The sequence below is a fragment of the Pongo pygmaeus genome, chromosome 2 (assembly GCF_028885625.2).
Source record: "Pongo pygmaeus isolate AG05252 chromosome 2, NHGRI_mPonPyg2-v2.0_pri, whole genome shotgun sequence".
Lineage (NCBI taxonomy): Eukaryota > Metazoa > Chordata > Mammalia > Primates > Hominidae > Pongo > Pongo pygmaeus.
In genome coordinates this window covers 96,819,117-96,841,437 of record NC_085930.1, presented here as the reverse complement: position 1 = coordinate 96,841,437, position 22,321 = coordinate 96,819,117, and the positions used below count along the sequence as shown (strand labels likewise).

Genomic DNA, 22,321 nt, shown 5'->3' with positions numbered 1-22,321 from the left:
TTACTTATTCCATTTGGCTGAAACATTTTTAGAATCACCACATGGGGAAAAAAATGGTAACTGCTTCCTATTTGGTCACCTTATACTAGAGCTTATAAGAAATATTCAATAACACAAGAACAGAAAACCAAAAAAAAAAAGAAAGAAATCATCAGGCCAAGTGTGGCAGCTCATGCCTGTAATCCTAGTGCTTTGGAATACCAAGGCAGGAGAACTGCTTGAGGCCAGGAGTTTGAGACCAGCCTGGACAACACAACAAGACCCATTTCCACAAAAACTAAAAATAAACCGGACATGATGGTGCATGCCTGTAGTCCCGGCTACTTGGGACGATCGCTTGCACACAGAGGTTTGAGGCTGCAGCAAGCTATGATTGCACCGCTTTACTCACTCCAGCCTGGGCAACAGAGCAAGACTTTGTCTCTAAAGAGAAAAAAAAAGAAACAGACAGTCCTCAAAACTGGCTGAAAATCAGAATCACCTGGAAGCTTTTAAAAACTATCAATGCCTTGACTGCACACTAAATATTTGATTGGTTTGTGGTGAGGCATGGGCATCCTTTGTAGAAGCTCCCCATTTCCAAGGGTGCTAATACACAAAATCTCACTTTTTTTGTTGGTGTTGTTTAAATACAGACAGAGTCTCGCTCTGTCACCCAGGCTGTAGTGCAGTGGTGCGATCACAGCTCACTGCCAACCTCCACCGCCCAGGTTCAAGCGATTCTCTTGCTTCAGCCTCCCAAGTAGCTAGGACTACAGGCACATACCAACCACCAGGTCCAGCTAATTTTTTTGTAGTTTTAGTAGAGACACAGTTTCACCACGTTGGCCAGGCTGTTCTTGAACTCCTGACCTCAGGTGATCCACCCACCTCAGCCTCCCAAAGTGTTGGGATTACAGGCGTGAGCCACTGCGCCTGGCCAAAATCTCACTTTTTAAAACTGCCACTTACTGGCCAGGTGCGGTGGCTCACACCTGTAATCCCAGCACTTTGGGAGGCTGAGGCAGGTGGATCACGAGGTCAGGAGATAGAGACCATCCTGGGTAACACAGTGAAACCCCGTCTCTGCTAAAAATACAAAAAAATTAGCCAGGCGTTATGGTATGCGCCTGTAGTCCCAGCTACTCGGGAGGCTGAGGCAGAATGGCGTGAACCCGGGAGGCGGAGCTTGCAGTGAGCCGAGATCCTGCCAATGCACTCCAGCCTGGGGGACAGAGAGAGACTCCATCTCAAAACAAACAAAACCTGCCACTTACTCAACTACACAAACCTTCATTTCTAAGGAAGAGATTAACCAGATGAGGTTTAAATTTTAGCTTGTATTTATTTCCACATGGTAAACTGTCTGTTCTTCACACTGACCATTTAAGTCATTGTAAACACTTCAGTCTCCAACCAACTTCAAGGGAAGTTAAAAAAAAAAAAAAAAAAAAAAATGGGAAGGAAACAAAATGGTCCTCCTAACTCAGTAATGCAGGATCTGTAGTAGAATTATCACTGTGGATGATGTCTAAAACTCCTAAGTCTTACCTTGATGAAGGTACAAACTTCGGAGTTTGTATATCATCTTTGTAAGTAAAAGACACAACTGCATATGGACAAACGTGTCTTGGTCTTCGCCTTAGCTCATCAAAGCCATACTCATAAAAATAATACTAAAAATAAGAAAATGCAAAATTAACTTCTTTAAAAAGGCAAGGTGAAACCTTATATTTATCTTCCTGATTTCTGAGAAATAGAAAACCATATATGCACTTCTGACAAAAAATGTCTTTAAGCTCTGCGTGCCAATTTAACTAAAATAATTAGTACTTTGTATTCATTTTGTGATATAAAATATTCTGCATCTAAGTGCGTAAGATCCCAGAGTATTACTAACTATTCCAAAAGTTTACTTCTGAAGAGTTGACCACTGGGAGTTTCCTAATAAAAATATTATAAACAGAGCCTAAGCTCCCAGGTCAGCTCAGAATAGCCAATCTAATACAAAAAGCAAAATACTAAGAACACAATCTCAACTAAATCAAACTATGGTTTTGCTATTTCAAAAGAAAAACACACCTGGACTCCAATTGCAAACAAAGTAGCAAAGGAGATACGGAAAAGAATCTGAACATAGGTGACAAAGATAGCCTTCCCTCTTCCCATTACCCATTAGTCTTTCCCCTTCACCTCTTCACCACATTCAGTATAGTACAGTTTTTTAACTTTCAGAGTAGTGATTTTCACTTTAAGAATGCCTGAGTTTATGAACACAGTAGTACAGTTCTTCAAAGCCCATTCCCCTGGGAAACTATTGATTTCAATAATGTTGTTATTGCTCTAAAAATGGCTGGAGTTTTTTAAAAACATAAGGCCAGTTTGCAAGTCCTTCTAGAAATGCCAATAACTATCTCACGTGTATACTTCACACCTACCAATATTGCTACTGTCCAGAGGGTAATCGAATGAGTCAGTTCCAAATGACTTTGGTGAATATAATTTTTGCTAAAAGCCCACAACAATAGTTCTTAAAATTTTATTTTACATAAATATAGCAAAAATTAAAGAAAGAACATTTCCAGGGAAGTTAACATTACTACTTTTCACAGTCTATTTAGTTATAGACATTTTTTTTAATGTTAAAAAGAACAGGTGCCAGGTGTGGTGGCTCACAGCTATAATCCCAACACTTTGGGAGGCTGAGGCAGGCAGGATCACCTGAAGTCAGGAGTTTGAGACCAGCCTGGCCAACATGGTGAAACCCCATCTCTACTAAAAAAATACAAAAAATTAGCCAGGTGAGGTGGCAGGCGCCTATAATCCCAGCTACTTGGGAGGCTGAGGCAGGAGAATCATTTGAACCTGGGAGGCAGAGGTTGCAGTGAGCCAAGATCACGCCGCCACATTCCAGACTGGACAACAGAGCGAGACTCCGTCTCAAAATAAAGTAACAAAATACTAATAATCAAAAAACAAGAATAGGGAGGCCGAAGTGGGAAGATCACTTGAGCCCAGGAGTTCTAGACCAGACTGGACAAAACAGTGAGACCCCCATCTCTATTTAAAAAAACAAACACAAAAACAAAAAACCATTGCTTTATAGACAAACCTCATATAAAAACTTAACACTAAAGCACATCAAATGTTACTCTTATATAGGTGTAGTATATGTCAATTATACTTGAATAAGGCTTAAAAAATAGTTCGAGGTTTGCATCTTTAAAAATGTTAATAAAGATAGAAAATACCTATCAAATCAATAGTACAAAATGTTATGCATTAAGATTATTTCAAGGGGTTTCAACTTTACCTTGAAAGATGAGTACTATCTTAGGCAAGCAATCTTTCTAGGCCAGGAAATGCCAAGGTTTCAAAATGAAATGAGGTGTGTTGAGGGCAATGATCATAAAAACCAGGCCACAGTCTACTGGCAGGAAGAGCTAGACTAGGGAGTCTATAAATATTACCCTGTAACCTTGAAGACCCACTGTATGTTTCTGAGACATCTCAGAAAACACTGAACAAACAGCAGCAACAGACACTGGAGTCTGGAAGTGATATGCAGACACCAGAGTCTAGACTAGTGCGGGGACAGAGAGAACTGAAAGGGAATTTTACAGGATTTGGTAACAAACAGGTATAAGATCACAACATTACAACGGATCCTGGCACCTACCTGAGTAAGCTCATAGGCTCTGTAAGCCAAAAGTGATGTAATTCGATTGGCATTCTTCGACACGTGACATTCATGCTTTGGTGTGGGGTCCAAAGCACTTTTATTTAACATAGATTCCAAACTTTTTACACCCATGGGGTCATATATACTCTTTATTTTACCCTAAAATAGAGAAAACCTTTTAAGTGTCTATCTAAACCTAATTGTTGACTATATAACATTAATATTATGAAATACTTCTTTGAATACAGATCAACTATCCCAACCATTTTTTCCCTTTAATATCTCACAGAACAGCTGGGCATGGTGACTCAGGCCTGTAATCTCAGCACTTTGGGAGACCAAAGCAGGCGGACCACCTGAGGTCAGGAGTTCGAGACCAGCCTGACCAACATGGCGAAACCCTGTCTCTACCAAAAATACAAAAATTAGCAGCGCATGGTGGCACACGCTTGTAATCCCAGCTACTCAGGAGGCTATGGCAGGCAGAACCGCTTGAACCTGGGAGACGGAGGTTGCAGTGAGCCAAGATTGTGCCACTGCACTCCAGCCTGGGTGACAGAGTGAGACTCCATCTCCAAAAAATAAATAAAATAATACCTCATAGAACACTTTTACCAAATTTGAAGCAGTAAGAAAAAGCTAATCACTAAAAAAAAAAAAAAAAAAAATCATTTGAACTTGTTTAATAACAATAGAAACTCCATTCATAATACTCTTCACTAATATAAATTATATTACCAACATATTACTCTCTACATTCCTTTCTTTGGAAAGGAAAACAAACTTTTAAGTATAGTTAGCTTAGATCAAAGATAGCAAATAGGCCAGGCGCAGTGGCTCACGCCTGTAATCCCAGCACTTTGGGAGGCTGAGGCGGGTGGATCACGAGGTCAGGAGATCGAGACCATCCTGGCTAACACGGTGAAACCCCGTCTCTACTAAAAATACAAAAAATTAGCCGGGCTTGGTGGCGGGCACCTGTAGTCCCAGCTACTTGGGAGGCTGAGGCAGGAAAATGGCATGAACTCGGGAGGCAGAGCTTGCAGTGAGCCAAGATGGCGCCACTGCACTCCATCCAGCCTGGGCAACACAGCAAGACTCCGTCTCAAAAAACCAAAAAAACAAAAAACAACACACACACACAAAAAGATGGCAAATAAACCATTTTCAAAAGTATCTTTAACTACCAAACACTAACAAGCATGAACTTTTAAACAATCTCCTGAAGATTTAGCATCATCTAAAAATTAAAATCCAAATCAAGTGTAGTTTTTCATACATGAAATGTGTAAGTTTAAATTACCTTCATTATTTTAAAAATAACAACATCACCCATTGCCCCCGTGTCCAAAGGATTTGCTTGTAATAAATCAGCATACCTAGAAAGATAGACACCTAGAAAAGACGGAAAAATTAAGTAAACTGATTACATTTTTCAAAATCACTAGGACTAAAATAAGACATTTTTAAAAAGTTATCCTTCATCAATTTGAAGTGTGCAAAAATCAGAAACAAAAGATAAAACTGATCTTACATTTCAGAACCTATGACTAGTCTCTTTTTCTGGGAACATAATAAAGCATGAATTTAATAACAACTGCAGTGAAATTACGAGATAATGTATTTTTAGACAGCAACTTAGCAGTAGATATTTATATTTAAAAAGAAAAAGATTACCCATGGAAGGACTGCCAAGAATTGTTATTTTGGACTGACCCACATGTAATCCTTTTTCACATATGGTTTGAACCTAAATTTAAAAAAAAATACTTCATCTTGCAGTCATAATAACATTTAAAACATGAAAAAATAATTTTATAAACTTGGTTTAAATAAAAACAAAGCTTCTTAACTACGTATCATTCTAGATCACAGAAATCTTATATATTTGCCACTTTATAAATATTAACGTAAAACTGACTTACACTTCTCAAAGTAACCATATCTAGAATCCATTTTTCTCTATTTAATTTTTTTAGAGATAGGGTCTCCCTCTGCCCCCTAGGCCGGAGTGCAGTGGCATGACCTTGAACTCCTGGGCTCAAGTGATCCTCCCACCTCAGCCTCCCAAGTAACTAGAACTACCAGCGCTCGCCACCATGCCTGGCTACTTTTCAGTCATTTTTCTTCATGCCAGGCGTGACAGATACTCTTAACTCCTGCCACTCAATATATATAACCATTACTTTTCAAAGAGAACTAGAAACAGCAAAATATTATTCCACCTAAATATCTTCGATTAAAAGGGGAAAAAACAGAACAGGCATGGTAGCTCACGCCTGTAATACCAGCACTTTGGGAGGCAAAGACAGGCAGATCACTTGAGGTCAAGAGTTCAAGACCAGCCTGGCCAACATGGGGAAACCCCAACTCTACTAAAAATACAAAAAAATTAGCGGGGTGCGGTGGCATGTCATGTAATCCCAGCTACTTGGGAGGCTGAGGCACAAGAATCACTTGTATCTGGGTGAAGGAGGTTGCAGTAAGTGAGCTGAGATCACACCATTTCACTCCAGCCTGAGCAACAGAGTGAGACTTCCATCTCAAAAAAAAAAAAAAAAAAAAAAAAGGTTCCAGGCACATAGAATCAACAATATAGAAGATAATCTCACATATAATCAACAATACAGAAGATAATCTTTTTAATAAAGAAAAAAGGCCAGGCGCAGTGGCTCACACCTGTAATCCCAGCACTTTGGGAGGCCAAGGTGGGTGGATCACGAGGTCAGGAGTTCAAGACCAGCCTGGCCAACATGGTGATACTCCGTCTCTACTAAAAATACAAAAATTAGCCAGGTGTGGGGGGTGTGTCTGTAACTCCAGCTACTTGGGAGGCTGAGGCAGGAGAATCGCTTGAACTCAGGAGATGGAGGTCACAGTGAGCCAAGATCACGCCACTGCACTCCAGCCTGGATGACAGAGCAAGACTCCATCTCAGAAAAAAATAAATAAATAAATAAAGAGAAAAGTATTATTATCAAGCACATTCTAGGGGAAGAAAATAGGACTGGTCAGAGAAAAAACTGAGTACATTTGAAAAACAAATTACAAACAATAAACATTTTGCCCCATTAAATCATGTATTCCACTTATATATCAAAAAAGTCTGTAATTGTCAAGAATACTGTTGAATAATCACAAAATTAGTAACTTACAATGGAAACATCCCCAAATTGTTTTTTAAAAAATGCGTTAACTCACCTGGTATCGATCTACCATCAGAAATGCATAGGATTCTGAAAGTTCCTTATCTAAACGACCATCAAACTTCAGTTCTCTTCGCTTTTCTGTAAACTAAATGAAATTAAACCTATAAAAACTACTTGGCATGTGATTATGTTTTTCAAGCTACAAGTTTTTTTTTTTTTTTCCAAGAAATCTCACACCTACCAAAATGGAAAAATAATCTCTATCTCTCTATACTCTCTATCCTTCAGTTTTTCCCCTATTTTAACTGGCTCTTTATATATAATATTAATATAGTCAAATAAACATCTAATGCTCACCAATCTTTAAGTTTCTCTTATAATTTTACCACATTCCAACTCTCCCACAGATTATAAATTCATGCTTTAATTATCTTTGTATTTTCCATTTTACTTAACATGGTATACTGCATCCAACAGGTGGTTTAATAAATCTGAATGACCAACTTCTAGACTATAAACTCAATTAGGACAAGAAAAATGCTTCTTTTCTCTATAACTGTATTCTCAATGCCAAGCACGTAAGATGTGCTCCACACATATTTATAGGATGGAAGAGTGACTTTATCTAAGTAGTTGGAACTATAAGTTATCCTAAACCACTGGCTTTCCTATCTATAAAATAGATATGCATTTAAAATATAAAATATCTAACATTTTATATTCAGGCTATTACTGCTCTTTAATAATATAACTAATGTATCTTCAGACTAAATTTTCATATGAAATTAACAAATAATCGCTATCATAGCATGAAACCACATCAATTCAAACTACTAAGATTTTAATTTTCTCTGGGATTCAGTGCCCTTTAGGGAACCTTTCAAAATTAAATCCTGGTACCACTTGGTTAACCAACTTGCAAAAATAAAAAATTCATGTTTCAGGTCCATCGGAAAGCATTATGCATCAAATATTTCAAAACATCTATACATGCTGGCTTTTCCTAAATCAAAACTCAAATATTCTAATTTGTACATGAAACTTAAGTTCACTGTCTAACATGCTCAATTATTCTTCTTTGTTTGAACTTTTTCACTAAGAATATCCACTAATGATAAAATCATAATATAGCCACCAGGCAATAATTGTGGAAAAAATTAAGCATGTCCTAAAAACAAACACACCCACATATTTGACTTCATTAATTACTTTCCAATTTAGGCATTTAATTAACATGTACAATACTCAAAAGAACAAAAAGCCCTACGAATTCCAATTTATTTATTTACTTATTTATCCGAGACAGAGTTCTTGTTCTATCACTCAAGCTTGAGTGCAGTGGCGCGATCTCGGCTCACTGCAACCTCATGGGTTCAAGCAATTCTCGTGCCTCAGCCTCCCAAGAAGCTGGGATTACAGGCATGTGCCACCATGCCTAGCTAATTTTCGTAGAGACAGGTTTTGCCATGTTGGCCAGGCTGGTCTCAAACCCCTGGCCTCAAGCAACCCGTCCACCTCGGCCTCCCAAAGTGCTGGGATTACAGGCATGAGCCATCATGCTCAGCAGAATTTACAATTAAACCATTAGCTAGTAAGCTATCTCTATACTTAAGATTTTCAGTTAAAAAGTTATTTTACATAATTGCGTATTAGGAACAATTTAACATAGCAGATAAATGTAATGCTACAGCAACATTTGGTAGAAAAAAGAGTGTCATTTAAAACTTGTTTTCCCAATTAGGCAGGTGTGGTGGCACATGACTGTAATTCCAGCTACTCTGGAGGCTGAGGCAGGAGAATTGCTTGAACCAGGGAGGCAGAGGCTGCAGTGAGCCGAGATCGCGCCACTGTACTCCAGCCTGGGCAACAACAGCGAAACTCCATCTCAAAAAAAAAAAAAAACAAAAACAAAAACTTGTTTTCCCTTTGTAATTTGGTTTTCCTAAAAATTTTAGTATTTCTAGACAACATTTTTTCCCCAGGCTGTTAACTGGTTCTGAAAACAATCTTACAGTAAGCATAATTTAAAACATACCTCCTTTTCCAAAAGCTCATTGTGTATCAAGCAAGCACGTCTGTAGTTAAAATTTGTTACTGAGGTTGGTTCAAGGTAAGAAGAATGGAGAATATTTACAACATCTTCAAATTCTCGAGAGCCTGGAGTTAATGGCTGGAAAAGTGCTAAAATAAAAAAACAAACATTTAAAGTGTTTAACATTACTCCATCTTAAATATAGCTCCTTATATTTTTGTGGGTTAACGTAACTTTAAATAACATGAAAAAAGGCATCAAGGCTATCTTATTTTGTGATATGCAAAAGAGATACTTATTAACTCATTGAAAAAAATGTAAAACTAGTTGCCTACATATACTAGTTCCTTCAACAATGAGGATCTGGCATTACATACACAGACAAGGAAGGTGCAATTTTGCAAACCTTAAGCATGCTATATTAGACAACCTAAATTGCTTAAAGACTCTTAAAAGAACCTGTGTTTATACTCAACTTAGCTCCTATTTTATGTTACACTGAAGTATGTCTCAGACTGTGTATTTCAGCAAACTACCTATACCATGTATGAGAGCATAAAAACATTTAAGACATTATGTGAAGTAACAAAATATGCTGTTACTGACACACTGGTCTTTAAGTTTAAAAAAAAAACAAAAAAAAAACTTTGGTGGCTCATGCTTGTAATTCCAGCTCTTTGGGAGGCCAAGGAGCAAGACTGCTTGAGCTCAGGAGTTCCAGAGCAGCCTGGGCAACATAGTGAGACCCTGTCTCTACAAACCATTAAAAAAAAAAAAAAAAAAAAATTAGTCAGGCATGGTGGTGCATGCCTGTAGTCCCAGCTACTTGGGAGGCTGAGGCAGGAGGATCCTTTGAGCCCAAGAGTTCAAGGCTGCAGTGAGCCATGTTCTTCCACCGCACTCCAGTCTGGGAGACAGAGCGAGATCCTGTCTCAAAAATAAAAATAAAAATAAAAAATAAAATGCTGCACTCACGTGGCTTCTAGTATAATCCACAAAAAGTAGTAGAACATTTATTATGACAACTTAATAAAATGAAAACATGTGGGGCTTTAGAGTCAAAGCTGGACACAAATACCAGACCTAGCATTACTGGCTTGGAGTAAAATGCAGGTAAATAAATTACTTATATAGCTCAGCTCTCTCATATGTAAAACGGCAAACTCCAGCTACCCTAATAACCACTATACGCCACATGCCATACATGAGACAACACGTGGAAAAAGCCCTAACCATAGCATCCGACACATAGTAGGACCTTAGGTTTTTCTTTTTTTTTGAGACGGAGTCTCGCTCTGTCGCCCAGGCTGGAGTGCAGTGACGCACTTTTGGCTCACTGCAAGCTCCGCCTCCCAGGTTCACACCATTCTCCTGCCTCAGCCTCCCAAGTAGCTGGGGCTACAGGCGCCTGCCACCACACCCGGCTGATTTTTTTTTTGTATTTTTAGTAGAGATGAGGTTTCACAGTGTTAGCCAGGATGGTCTGGATCTCCTGACCTCGTGATCCGCCCGCCTTGGCCTCCCAAAGTTCTGGGATTACAGGCATGAGCCACCGTGCCCAGCCAGGACATTTAAGTTTTTATCCTCCACATCCCTAACCATTCTACATCCCACTGAATTTTTTTTTTTTTTTTTGAGATGGAGTTTCGCTCTTGTTGTCCAGGCTGAAGTGCAGTGGCACAATCTCGGTTCACTGCAACCTCCGTGCCTCCCAGGTTCAAGCGATTCTCCTGCCTCAGCCTCCCAACTAGCTGGGATTACAGATGCCTGCTACCACACCCAGCTAATTTTTAGATTTTTAGTAGATGTGGGGTTTCACCATGTTGGCCAGGCTGGTCTCAAACCCCTGACCTCAGGTAATCCACCTGCCTCGGCCTCCCAAAGCGCTGGGATTACGGGCATGAGCCACCGTGCCCAGCACTCACTTAATTTTTAAAACATTTAAGTCAACTATGCAATTAGTTCTTGAGAATTACTAGTCTAGTAACCTCAAATTTCTATCTTATGCACAAAATACTTTAATTTACTAATACACCTAAAAGTCTATACATATATATATTTCCCCAAATCAAAAAGGAACCACTTTTCACTGTAGAGAGAACTACTCATAGAAACTATGTTATTCTCTATTACCTTAATTTCTTTCAAGACACTATTTAATAAGGGTCAAGAAATGTAATAGTCGAAACAGGTCACTACTGAAAACATAATGTTCCACTTGTACATACTCCTAAAGGTAACAGATGCAGCAACTGTTGTCTTTTTTATACATGATTATTAGACTTTAAAGGACATGTCAAATGACAGAGCCATTCATCCATTCATTTACCAAACCATATATATACTACAGAAGTGTCTGTAAAAACGTAGTTTTCAATGGCACAATGTGTACAAACAAATAGCTACCACTATTTTGGAACTGCACACCAAAAAAAATAGTCAACACAGTTATAGCAATACAATTAAAAAATAAACAGGAGTAAGCTCAAACAAGTACTCAGATAGAACAAGCCTACCCAACACAAAGTGTCCTATAATCAAACTTGTAGCAGACGAATATGTTCAGTAACCTATTGATTGTAAGCTCCATGAGAGCAGGAACTGTACCTGCCTTGCTCATTACTCATGTTTCCCATATCCCAGTAGCTAGACCTGTGAGTGCCAGCCCTAAAAATATTAAATAGTCAAGAAAATGAGAAATTTTGTCAAGAGCTTTAAAAATGGTTAACAATATATTCTACTACTAAATGACTGTGATTTAAAATTGATTCATTCACAAATTCAACAATTCGTAATATACAAAACACAAATGAAAGCTCAGAAAAGAGGGTAGAAGCCATATATTGTCTTCATTCAAACCTGTGTTATGGAATGTAGGACAAAAACATCTTATCTTTGTGATAACTGTCCCCAATTAAACTGTGAAAAACTTGGCAAGGAAAGCAGCATGTGGAGGTCTTTATAGGCTTTCACAACCAAAGTGGGCCAAGCATGATTTTAAAAGTTGGGTTATGATTTTAAAAGTTGGGTTTTACACATGATTTTGTTTCTAAACAAAATGACTTCAGATATATAAAATGTACACAAAAAAAGGTATCACATGGCTGCCAATTTCTATGAAATTTTATAGTCTACATAAAAGAAATTTTCATTAGTTAAGCTATCCAATACAATTTCTACCATTCATCTAATCATAAGTAAAAAATTAGTCAAATCATAAATCTGCATAAAAGTTCACATCCAAATTATTCTCAAAGTACTTAACATTTCCAGTTCACTCCAAAGCAATGTCCGAGTCATGTCCAACATACTAAAAATGACAGCTGACAGGAAAAAAACTATTGCAAATGAAAAGAAAAAAGCATTTTAGCTCTAACAATCAATATCTGTATCCTAATTATTTTGTATTGCAAATGCCTCAGTAGCTTCGTTAGGACAGTTATAATTTCTCATTTTTTCTGGTGATAATTTCTAAGATAATAAAATTATCCTGCAACTATTTTTAAGGATTTCAAGTCAACTTGCTGCTAACAGCAGTTCAGAAAATTTATTAAGTTCATGTTCTGAATGTACATTCTCTGGTAGTCTATTTTATATCCTCAGAGGTCATTTAACACTACATGTATCTCGATCAATGTATCCTGTCACTCCTTTTAAAGAAAATATTTAAGTCAAAAATCTCAATTATGGGTCACTATTTGAGGTAGTAATAATAAACAACCCTGTGTCTATCCAAATAGGGAAAGCATTATGTATATGAATCATCCATTTCACTCAGGGAACTCAGTATTCAATACACTGTTCTCTAGATTACGACAGTTATTGTCTTAACCATTAGCGGTTAAGTACCACCTTCAATACTGTACTAAGAGCTTTACATGTATCATCTCAATCATCAAAACTATGCTATGAAGTTCAACATGCCCGTTTCTCAATTGAAACTGAGACAAATAGCCTTTGAATTGGCCCAAGGTTACAGGGTTAATGAATGAATCAAGCTGCTGGGATTCAAATTCAAGTGATTAGGCTCCCTATCTTGTATCCTGAAATATATGATGTGTGTGCATATGGCTATTAGATGTACAATGTCCAATCATGTCAACAGCTGGAAAAATGACTGTTTCCTCATTTTATGACTAGAACTCATATACAACACTTAGACACAGAAGTTAATATAAAAGAACAAAAGAATTTGGTTCTAATACTACTCTTTCTACCCTCACATCTTCTCTCGAATCTCTTAATTTTTTCTGATTTTAATTTTCCTCTAGAGATAACAGGGCCAAGAGTCGTAACACCCTTTGTTTTATAAAGGTTAACAGCAGTAGCAATAGAAGTTCTTTCACACATTAAGAAATGTGTAATTTTGCTTATTTAATCGATCTCCATTAAATGCCTGTCAGAAAAACAGCTAAGTTGATTACTGATCATACAAGGTTTCCCTACTTACAAACTATAGATGTATTTTATGAGACTGAAGAGCAGATTTAGAAGGGCACTTAGAGATTTAATTCAAATGAGGAAACTGACAGTATCATAGAATTTGAACTGGAATTCAAATTTTCTGACTCTTAGCCATACTATCATCAAATATTTTTTATTAGTATCATACAAAACACACTCATGATTTTTTTTTTTTTTTGAGATGGAGTTCTGCACTGTTGCCCAGGCTGGAGTACAGTAGCGTGATCTTGGCTCACTGTAACTTCCACCTCCTGGGTTCAAGCGATTCTCCTGCCTCAGCCTCCCGAGCAGCTGAGATTTCAGGCGCCCACCACCAGGCCCAGCTAATTTTCTGTATTTTTAGTAGAGTCAGGGTTTCACCACGTTGGCCAGGCTGGTCTCAAACTCCTGACCTCGTGATTCGCCCACCTCGGCCTCTCAAAGTGCTGGGATTACAGACATGATCCACCATGCCCAGCCCACACTCAAGATTTGAAGGTTGTATTTATAAAGGCAGTGGGCATAGATATATAATTTAGGTCATCAATCAGCTTTGTTCCTTTATCAAAAGAACATCTTCATCAATTAGTTTTACCAATTTGTTTGGTGTTAAGGCAGATATTTTTGTATTATGTATACATGTATCACAAAAAATATTATCATATATACATAAATTTAAAAAAGCTAAACTTAAAAGACAGACCACTCCTATCAAAACATACAAATGCGGCTGGGCGTGGCGGCTCATGCCTGTAATCCCAGCACTTTGGGAGGCCAAGGAGGGCGGATCACTTCAGGTCAGGAGTTCCAGACCAGCCTGGCCAACATGGCAAAAATCCCACCTCTAAGGAGAATACAAAAATTAGCTGGGCGTGGTGGCACATGCCTGTAATCCGAGCTACTGGGGGAGGCTAAGGAAGGAGAATCCTTTGAACCTAGGAGGCAAAGGCTGCAGTCAGCCGGGATCGCAACACTGCATCCCAGCCTGGGCGACAGAGGCTCTGACTCCAAAACAAAAAAGACATACAAATGGGTAATACGAAGTATAAATAAACAACTGTCTGATTTAAAGTAACTAATTCATAGAAGATGACGAAATAATTAGCAAGAGGAGGCTGGGGATCTGAAATTTTCTCTGAATTCACAGCTGACGTCTATTAATGATTATAATACAACCACTCTCCATCCATTTGTTCTTCACAGTAAGATCTTTTTTTAAAATCACTTTTCTTCATTCTAAAAAAAATTACCACAGACAATACTTTAGGAGTGGGTACTTCATCTCTACATCAACAAGGTTGAACATAGTGTACAATTAGAAATGAATATGCTGGCAGGAATCAAGAGTACAAATACGAAACAACATTTTTTGGACTGAGGATAGCTCAAAGTAAATTTTACCTTGATTACTTTGCTATTATGTATGGAGAGAGCTATCGTTCTCAGAACCCACTCATCCATATACAACTAATGAAATACCACGGAAATTTCCTTAAGAATGAGACTTGGCTCCAATGGCTTCAAAAAGGCAAGTGAAAATTTTGTGGGGGAAGATGGAGGTTAGGAGAATTAACCATTACTTCTGGACTAAACCAGTATAGAAACAGTACATGAGAGCAATTAATTTTTGAGACTCCCTTGGACCCTACAAAAACATTAACCAATAAACGTTTTCCAGAAAGTGAATCATCGCTACTCCATTTCCCAAGAACTTTGGAGGGAAAAATTGCATCAAATGCAATTACCAATTTTAATTTACTTTTTATGACTCACTAGATTTAAAGAAAGCAATACTGAAACATCTATCAACAAAATGCAATTCTACAATTTGGTTAAATTCTACAATTTGGTTAAATATAAGAATCATGCCTCAGCCAATAAATAACATACAACAAAAACAGTAAAATGTATACCTTTCCAGTCAAAGACGCACTTAATATGTCAGTACCAATCAAATGTTGATAGTGAACATAATTTCTGAATGTCAAAATTCCCCAAGGATGAAAACATACTAAATATTTCTATATTTAATGGGGGGGGGAACAGTTTTTGTTACTAACAGGTCAGATCAAAAGCAGCTAACTTAAACCCTTAGATTATTCAAACTGGGTAGCAAGATTTTTCTTTTCTATAGTAGTAAAAGTACTCTACAACTATCTTCAAATTCCATCTCCACAACTTAGCTGTGTGACCTGGAGCAAGTTACCTAACTTCTCAGTACTTTAGTCTCCTCATCTGTAAAATGGGAATAGTACCTACCACAAAACACTGTTGAGATTTAGTCAATGTATGTAAATTGCTTAGAACAATGCCCACAACTTATTAGGCACTATACAAGTGTTTGCCAATATTATTACTCAATTACAATGGCAGTTATTTTGGATGTCACACCACTGGCAAGACCAAAAAAAGAACTTTCTGAGTCAAGTTACATTTGCATAGTAGTGACCTTTAAGGTATTAAAATATTTAAGTCCTAATCTTAAATTTCACTGGAAAAGCACAGTCACAAGAAAAGGTCTGCCATATTAAAATATGAATGCAAAAGAACCTGCACTGTTTATGATGAATTTTTTTTAATAAAGTTGAATTTATGTATTAAATTCTATCACCAACCACTAACTTCTCTCAGCTTGAACAAGATAAAATTCATGGTAGTAAAATAGCTGCTTATTTAATTTTTTAAAGTTCTATTTAAATCGCTATTTTACTATTTGAACAGCTGGCGTTCAGGGTATAAATAATTACACAAGTTAAAAATTGCTCATTTTCACTCATCATGAAAAAGTCCACTGCGATATATTTTCCTCCCAACTTTTGTCTCTAAGTAAAAATGGAAAATACAAGTTTTACCCAAGAGGTACAAGACTGTGGGGCACAACAGCTAGGTTTATATTTCCTAATCCCTCAATTATTTTCACTTTTAGTGTGTTCAACTGAAGTCTATTTTACAACTATCTCTGGATTTTATCTAATCAAAAAAAACACACCAACACAGTGCCTTTCCAGTTCCTACTGCCTTCCCACATTTCAAACTAAATTTTGAAGAGTTTCTAGGCCAATGTTCTGGTCCTAACAAACAGTAAAAAAAAAAAAAAAAAATCACGGTTTGTCCATATTCTTAGGCACTTAAACCTTAAAAAAAAAATGCAGACTTCAAACGGCTTTTATCAAGCTGTGAAGAAAAAAAATAGTTCCACCTCCTACCTCATAACCAGAGCCCATTTGAATGTACTTCCTACCTATTCTCTACCAATTGATTACACTGGGAACTTTTCTCATATAGACTATAATCATACATCTCAAATCTTAACTAAATACACGAAAATAACTGACAGTCTTGACCTTTAAAAGTATCTTTCTGAACCCTAAAATTATTACATTAACTCAAAAGATATTTCTAGAAACATTCCTCATGCTAATTTCCAAAGGTTAACTTCATCTTTGTCAACATGGTTTTTCACACCAAGTATTTTCTTGGCTTTGCCATCCAAACAAATGAACTTTATTTGTATTTTTCCAATAAAAGGCTCAAACAATTCCAGTAGTGCAAATGGAACTGGTGATGCTTATGGAAAGTCAGTATAATGCTACAGCCAAGATTCTATACCAAATAAATGGAAAAGATACGGGAAAAAAACAAATCCTATTATTTTCCAAAGTCAATAATGAAAACCTAACCACACAGTAGGGCAAAAAGGAAGTTGTCTAAAATCAGAATATCCAAAATTTACTGGATAGTTAAAAAATAATACCCCAATAACAAAAAACGATACTAATTTTGACCTCCATTAGGAATTCTGACTCCATATTAACAATATGGCATTAAGATTTTTTTAAAAGTACAAGTAATTAATGTAACTGTTTCCATATGGGTTCCAAAAACTAAGACTGGACTTTTTTTTAACCTGAAGTTCTACCATCTAGAAGACCAAGTTGGTGACTCTTGAGAATAAGGTAACTTCTCATTAGTTTTTTTCCATTGGGAAATTACTGCGCCAAGAACCTACCTTGCCATTCTTTTCAAATGTAAAAAAAACAATACTAAGTTCGAATTTAAAGAGAGAGAGACCTATTTAATCTAACGCTTCAAAAACAAGGGGGAAAAATCTACATGGAAATGAAGTGTGATGGAAAACAGCAGTGTGCATGGATCACATCTACTAATAGAGATTTCTAAATAAGGGAGGACGCTGGCATCAAGCACATTTCAAGTAGACACACAGAACTGAAGAATTTCCACGGGGAGAAGCACTCGTGGTCCTCAGAACATTGGCAATGGCCTTGGAGAAAGCCCCAGAATCCATGGCCACGGGCTATTTCCATAGCGAGACTTCTCAGAAGCATCCTTAGGAGGACACAACAGCTTCTCTGCCTTCGGGGGCTGGGAGGGAGGGGCGCCGAGCACCATCTTTCCTCTCTGGGAGCTGCAGCCTTACGGACAAGCTTCAAACCTGAGCTACTTCCAACTTCCGCGGGGAGGGGCAGCAGGGGAGCGTGGTTCCACCGCTTTCTCTCGCACCAAGCGCGGCAGCTGGGCGGCCGTGGCGGTGAGGGGAGAGGCGGCCGGCGCTGCATGCGTGTTTACGTATCTCAGATGGGTGTGGGAAGAGGAGATAGAAAGGTTCTAATGAAAAGATGGAGGGGAGAGAGAGAGGGGGTTAAGAAGAAGGGGAGGCACCACCTTTCTTTTCTCTGCTCTTCCTGGGGATCTGAAAACTCCTCCTAACAGGCCTTTCGGGCTCTTCGGGGCCTCTGGGCAGGGCGGCCGCGCCCGCCTCAGAGGAGTCCTGAGGTTGCTCGTGGCTGAGGCTCTGGGCGGCCTCGGCCCCCGCGTTCTCCTCAGGCCCAGCGCCGCCGCTGGGCTCAGCGATGTTGAGGCCGCCGCCGCCGCCATTTTGTGGGGAGGACTCAAGCTCCGGAAGCGCCTGCTTCATCTCGTCGTCTCCGCCGCCGCCACTTTCCCAACTCGCATCCGTCGGCTGAGAGGCCTCCGTCTCCACAGCAGTCGCCATCGCGCCGGCGTAAGGAGCTCTGGGAAGCTTCTGCCCACAAGGTCGACGGGTGTGGGGGGAAGGGGCGGCGGGCCAGTCTCGCCACCGAACTGCTCTCAGCCCACCCACCCCCTTCCCCCCGTGGCCTCAGGCTGCGCTCCCGACCTGGCAGCCCCTTGGGGGCCCTGTAGCGGGCACCCCAACCGTGCTGCCCGGCCCTCGGAGCCGCTCCTCGCTCGAGCAGTTCTTCTGCCTTCCCCCGCCACTCAACGTGCGCGCGTCGGGGCCCGGAGGGGGCGGGGCCACCGCGGGCCACTCCACCAATGGGAGCGCGGCACCCGCCTCCGCGAGTGCGGATATACCGCGTCGGGGGGCGGAGTTTCGGGGCGCCCGAGCCCGCCAAAAGGGGTGACCGCAACGCCCCGCGAGGGCCTCGACGCCGCAGCCGTGGCCTGCGGAATGCGTGGGCCCCTGGCGATCCTCGGGTTCCCGGGGAACCCCCCGCCGCGCTGCAGGCGAGGGAGACGAGCTTGGCCTCTTCCCCGGAGCGCAGGCGTCGCCCATTTGTGGGCAAAACCGTTCCTCTGCGCACGAGTTATCTCGGCCCAAACGGGCTTCATAGCAGTGGATGCGGGACGATCTCGGTTTTATGAACTATTTGCATGTGTACAAAAACGTGGAGAGGAGATAAGAGAATGCGCTACGCGGTAATAGCCTAAAAGCCTCGACGGCCTCTGCTACCTGCTATTCTCACCGGATCTTGTATCTTTGTGGTAGATTACTCGCACACGGCCTTCTCTTTTATCTCAAAGGGTGTGACCCAGTGTCACAGCTCCAGCAAGCACTTTCACCTGAGATCCTCTGATGGGACTTAACAACCTGGTGTTAACAGGATTTGGTTCTGGGGAGTTTGAGGGGAGGCGGCTGTTAACTTTTCCCATTTTTTTCCTTCGGTCGCACACCCCGCCCCCATGGAGACCGCACCTGGCCTCCATTTGTTCCCTTTTTATGGTTACTTCTGTTAAAAATCTGGCCACTGAAAAACCTCTAACTCTACTGTTTCTTCCACTGGAACGTTCACCAACGTTTTCCTATAGTAAACGTATATTAAAGAAAAAATAAACTTGTGGTCACATTAAAAAATATACAGCAGGTCGTCGCTCTCCCATAAAGGGAACAACTTCATAGTTAAGAGCCCTTTACATAGTAGTTTCTACCTTGTCCGTATAAACTATCACGGGTTATCGTGAGTACAGCCAATATTTACTGAGTGCTTTCTATGTGCTAGACACGGACTGGACAAGTGATTTACGTGCATGATCTCCATTTAATCCTCACAGCAACAGATATGAGGTAGATACTAGTTTGCACAATTTAAAAGACGCGTTGCAAGACATTGGACAAATTATGGTAACAAGCCGAAGATTTGAAACCGGGTCTATTTAACTCTCCCAGTAAGTACTTAAGCACTGCACTGACCGCTTCTCTAAGACCTAATTTTCACAGCAGCTGTGCACTTTTATTCATTTTATGGACGAAGCAACAGAGAGCTGACATTTTGTTGAGGGTCGCCAGGCAGCAGGATCAGGTTTGAGACCCAGATCTCTAGTCTCAAACTGTCTCCCAAGGAGTTTACAGACCAAATTATCATCATAATAAAGCCCCAGGCTTAAAGAGCATTCCCAAGGGCAACATTACCCTTGGGATTCCTTTGTCTTCTAATAAACATTGGATTCCTTTGTCTTCTAATAAACATTACCACTGTTTAACAGCTGATATTAAAAAAAAATCATGAATTGCCCAACCTATTCGAATCAATTTAGTAAATCATACGAAAGAGAGTGTAAATCCATTATTAGTAAATAGTTTAAAAACACATTTTAGGCCAGGCGCAGTGGCTCACGCCTGTAATCCCAGCACTTTGGGAGGCCGAGGCGGGTAGATCACCTGCGGTCAGGGGTTCGAGACCAGTCTGGCCAACATGGTGAAACCCCATCTCTACTAAAAATACAAAAATTAGCCGGGCATGGTAGCACATGCCTGTAATCCCAGCTACTCAGGAGGCTGAAGCAGAGAATTGCTTGAACCTGGGAGGTGGAGGTTGCACTGACCTGAGATGGCACCACTGCACTCCACCCTGGGCTGAGACTTCGTCTCAAAACACACACACACATATTTTAAAATATGTTTAAATGAAAAACTGAGGTCTAGGTTGAGGGAAAAATACATTAAGAAAAAGTTTTTTAGTTGGGGGAAGGGCTTTACTTGATTTAAAAGAGAGTACAGAAGATCAGAAATTCACATTGCAGTCCCAAATTGGTAACTTTCTTTTTTGTTGATTCATTGAAGGCATCCCTAAAAGCTCATTTTTATCAAATTCAAAAATAAGAACTAATTGTAGCCAGGTGTGGCTCACGTCAAAATCCTACTTAGGGAGGTGGAGGCAAGACAATCACTTGAGCCCAGGAGTTCAAGCCCAGCCTGGGCAATAAGTGAGACCCTGTCTCTATTAAAAACAAACAAAAACAACTAATTGCATACTAATGCCACCACTTATCCACTCAAGAAAAGGCAACTCTACTTGTAAGCTCATAGGCTATGCATAAAGCAATCACAGGTTGTTAGTAGAGTACCTAAAACTAAGGCTAGACAGACCCATTAGCCCTCCACAGACGTTGAATCTTAAATTTTGTGAAGATAAAAATTGTTTCTCATTCCAAATCAATATTTATTAAAAAAGAAAAAAAAAACTTTAATGAAATGTGGCTGGGTGTGGTGGCTGACACCTGTAATCCAGCACTTTGGGAGCCAAGGCTGGAGGATCACTTGAGCCTAGGAGTTCAAGACCAGCCTTCACAATATGGTGAGACTCTTGTCTCTATTTTAAAAAATAATAATAATCCTAGCACTTTGGGAGGCCGAGGCGGGTGGATCACTTGAGGTCAGGGGTTCAAGAATAGCCTGGCCAACATGGTGAAACCCTTTCTCTACTAAAAATAGAAAAATTAGCTGGGCATGGGCTGGGCGTGGTGGCTCACACCTGTAATCCCAGCATTTTGGGAGACCAAGGCAGGCGGATCACGAGGTCAGGAGATCGAGACCATCCTGGCTAACACGGTGAAACCCTGTCTCTACTAAAAATACAAAAAATTAGCTGGGCGTGGTGGCGGGCACCTGTAGTCCCAGGTACTCAGGAGGCTGAGGCAGGAGAATGGCATGAGCCCGGGAAGCAGAGCTTGCAGTGAGCCGAGATCATACCACTGCACTCCAGCCTGGGCAACAGCTCCGTCTCAAAAAAAAAAATTAGCTGGGCATGGTGGTGGGTGCCTGTAATCCCAGCTACTTGGGAGGCTGAGGCAGGAGAAACTCTTGAACCCAGGAGGCGGAGGTTGCATTGAGTCAAGACTGCGCCACTGCACTCCAGCCTGGACGACAGAGAGAGACTTCATCTCAAAAATAATAATAATCATAATAAAAGAAAAAAAATTAGTGAAATCAGATTTTCTATATTATGCCTTATAAGGTATAAAAAATTAGGAGTCTCTAAAATGTAATTTTGAATACATATTCATTTATTGTAGATAGCAAAAAAATTTCAGTTCAGCTGGAGAACATTACTAATGTTCACTATGAGAAATATTTTTTATTTATTGGGGACTAAGCACTACTACCTACTAAGGATGTAATTTTGAAGCAAATGAACAGGGTTACCTCCTTCAAATTTGCTGTTCAGTGTGGAATGTGTCTGAAACTAGGATGTATGGTGATGGCTAAGCTGAGACCTAAAGGTAAAGTAAGGAGTCAGAAACATGAGGGGCAGAAAAGGGGTATAAATTTGCTGAATCCCACCTATTTCAGGAAAACTAACACAGTGACATACAGAAGATATCCATCTAGGTATTCATATATGTTTATAGATATCTGTGGGGGGTGTGAGTACCACAGATGCACATAGTTCTGAAGCAAGAGCTACCAAAAGTTTATGCTTTTAAGTATAAAGCTTGTAGTTGTCTCCTGCTATCAGTAATGGGCAAAGCAGCAGC

At 39.8% G+C, this 22,321-nt stretch overlaps 1 protein-coding gene across 7 annotated transcripts in view; it reads right to left on the bottom strand.

Moving 5' to 3' along the window:
- TASOR (transcription activation suppressor) overlaps window positions 1-21,005 on the bottom strand; it is a 65,808-nt gene extending 44,803 nt beyond the window's left edge. For 6 of the 7 annotated variants that reach the window (XM_054482025.2, XM_054482022.2, XM_054482028.2 and 3 more), the window contains exons 1-7: window positions 17,969-21,005; window positions 8,846-8,991; window positions 6,863-6,955; window positions 5,339-5,411; window positions 4,965-5,056; window positions 3,659-3,820; window positions 1,531-1,655 (exon numbers count right to left, since the gene is read on the bottom strand). In XM_054482025.2, the coding sequence (XP_054338000.1) occupies window positions 1,531-1,655; window positions 3,659-3,820; window positions 4,965-5,056; window positions 5,339-5,411; window positions 6,863-6,955; window positions 8,846-8,991; window positions 17,969-18,299 (1,022 nt within the window). In that variant the 5' untranslated portion in view covers window positions 18,300-21,005. Of the gene's footprint in view, window positions 1-1,530; window positions 1,656-3,658; window positions 3,821-4,964; window positions 5,057-5,338; window positions 5,412-6,862; window positions 6,956-8,845; window positions 8,992-17,968 lie in introns of those variants that run through there. The other variant, XM_063661049.1, reaches the window with a different exon arrangement.
- Window positions 21,006-22,321: the final 1,316 nt, after the last annotated feature.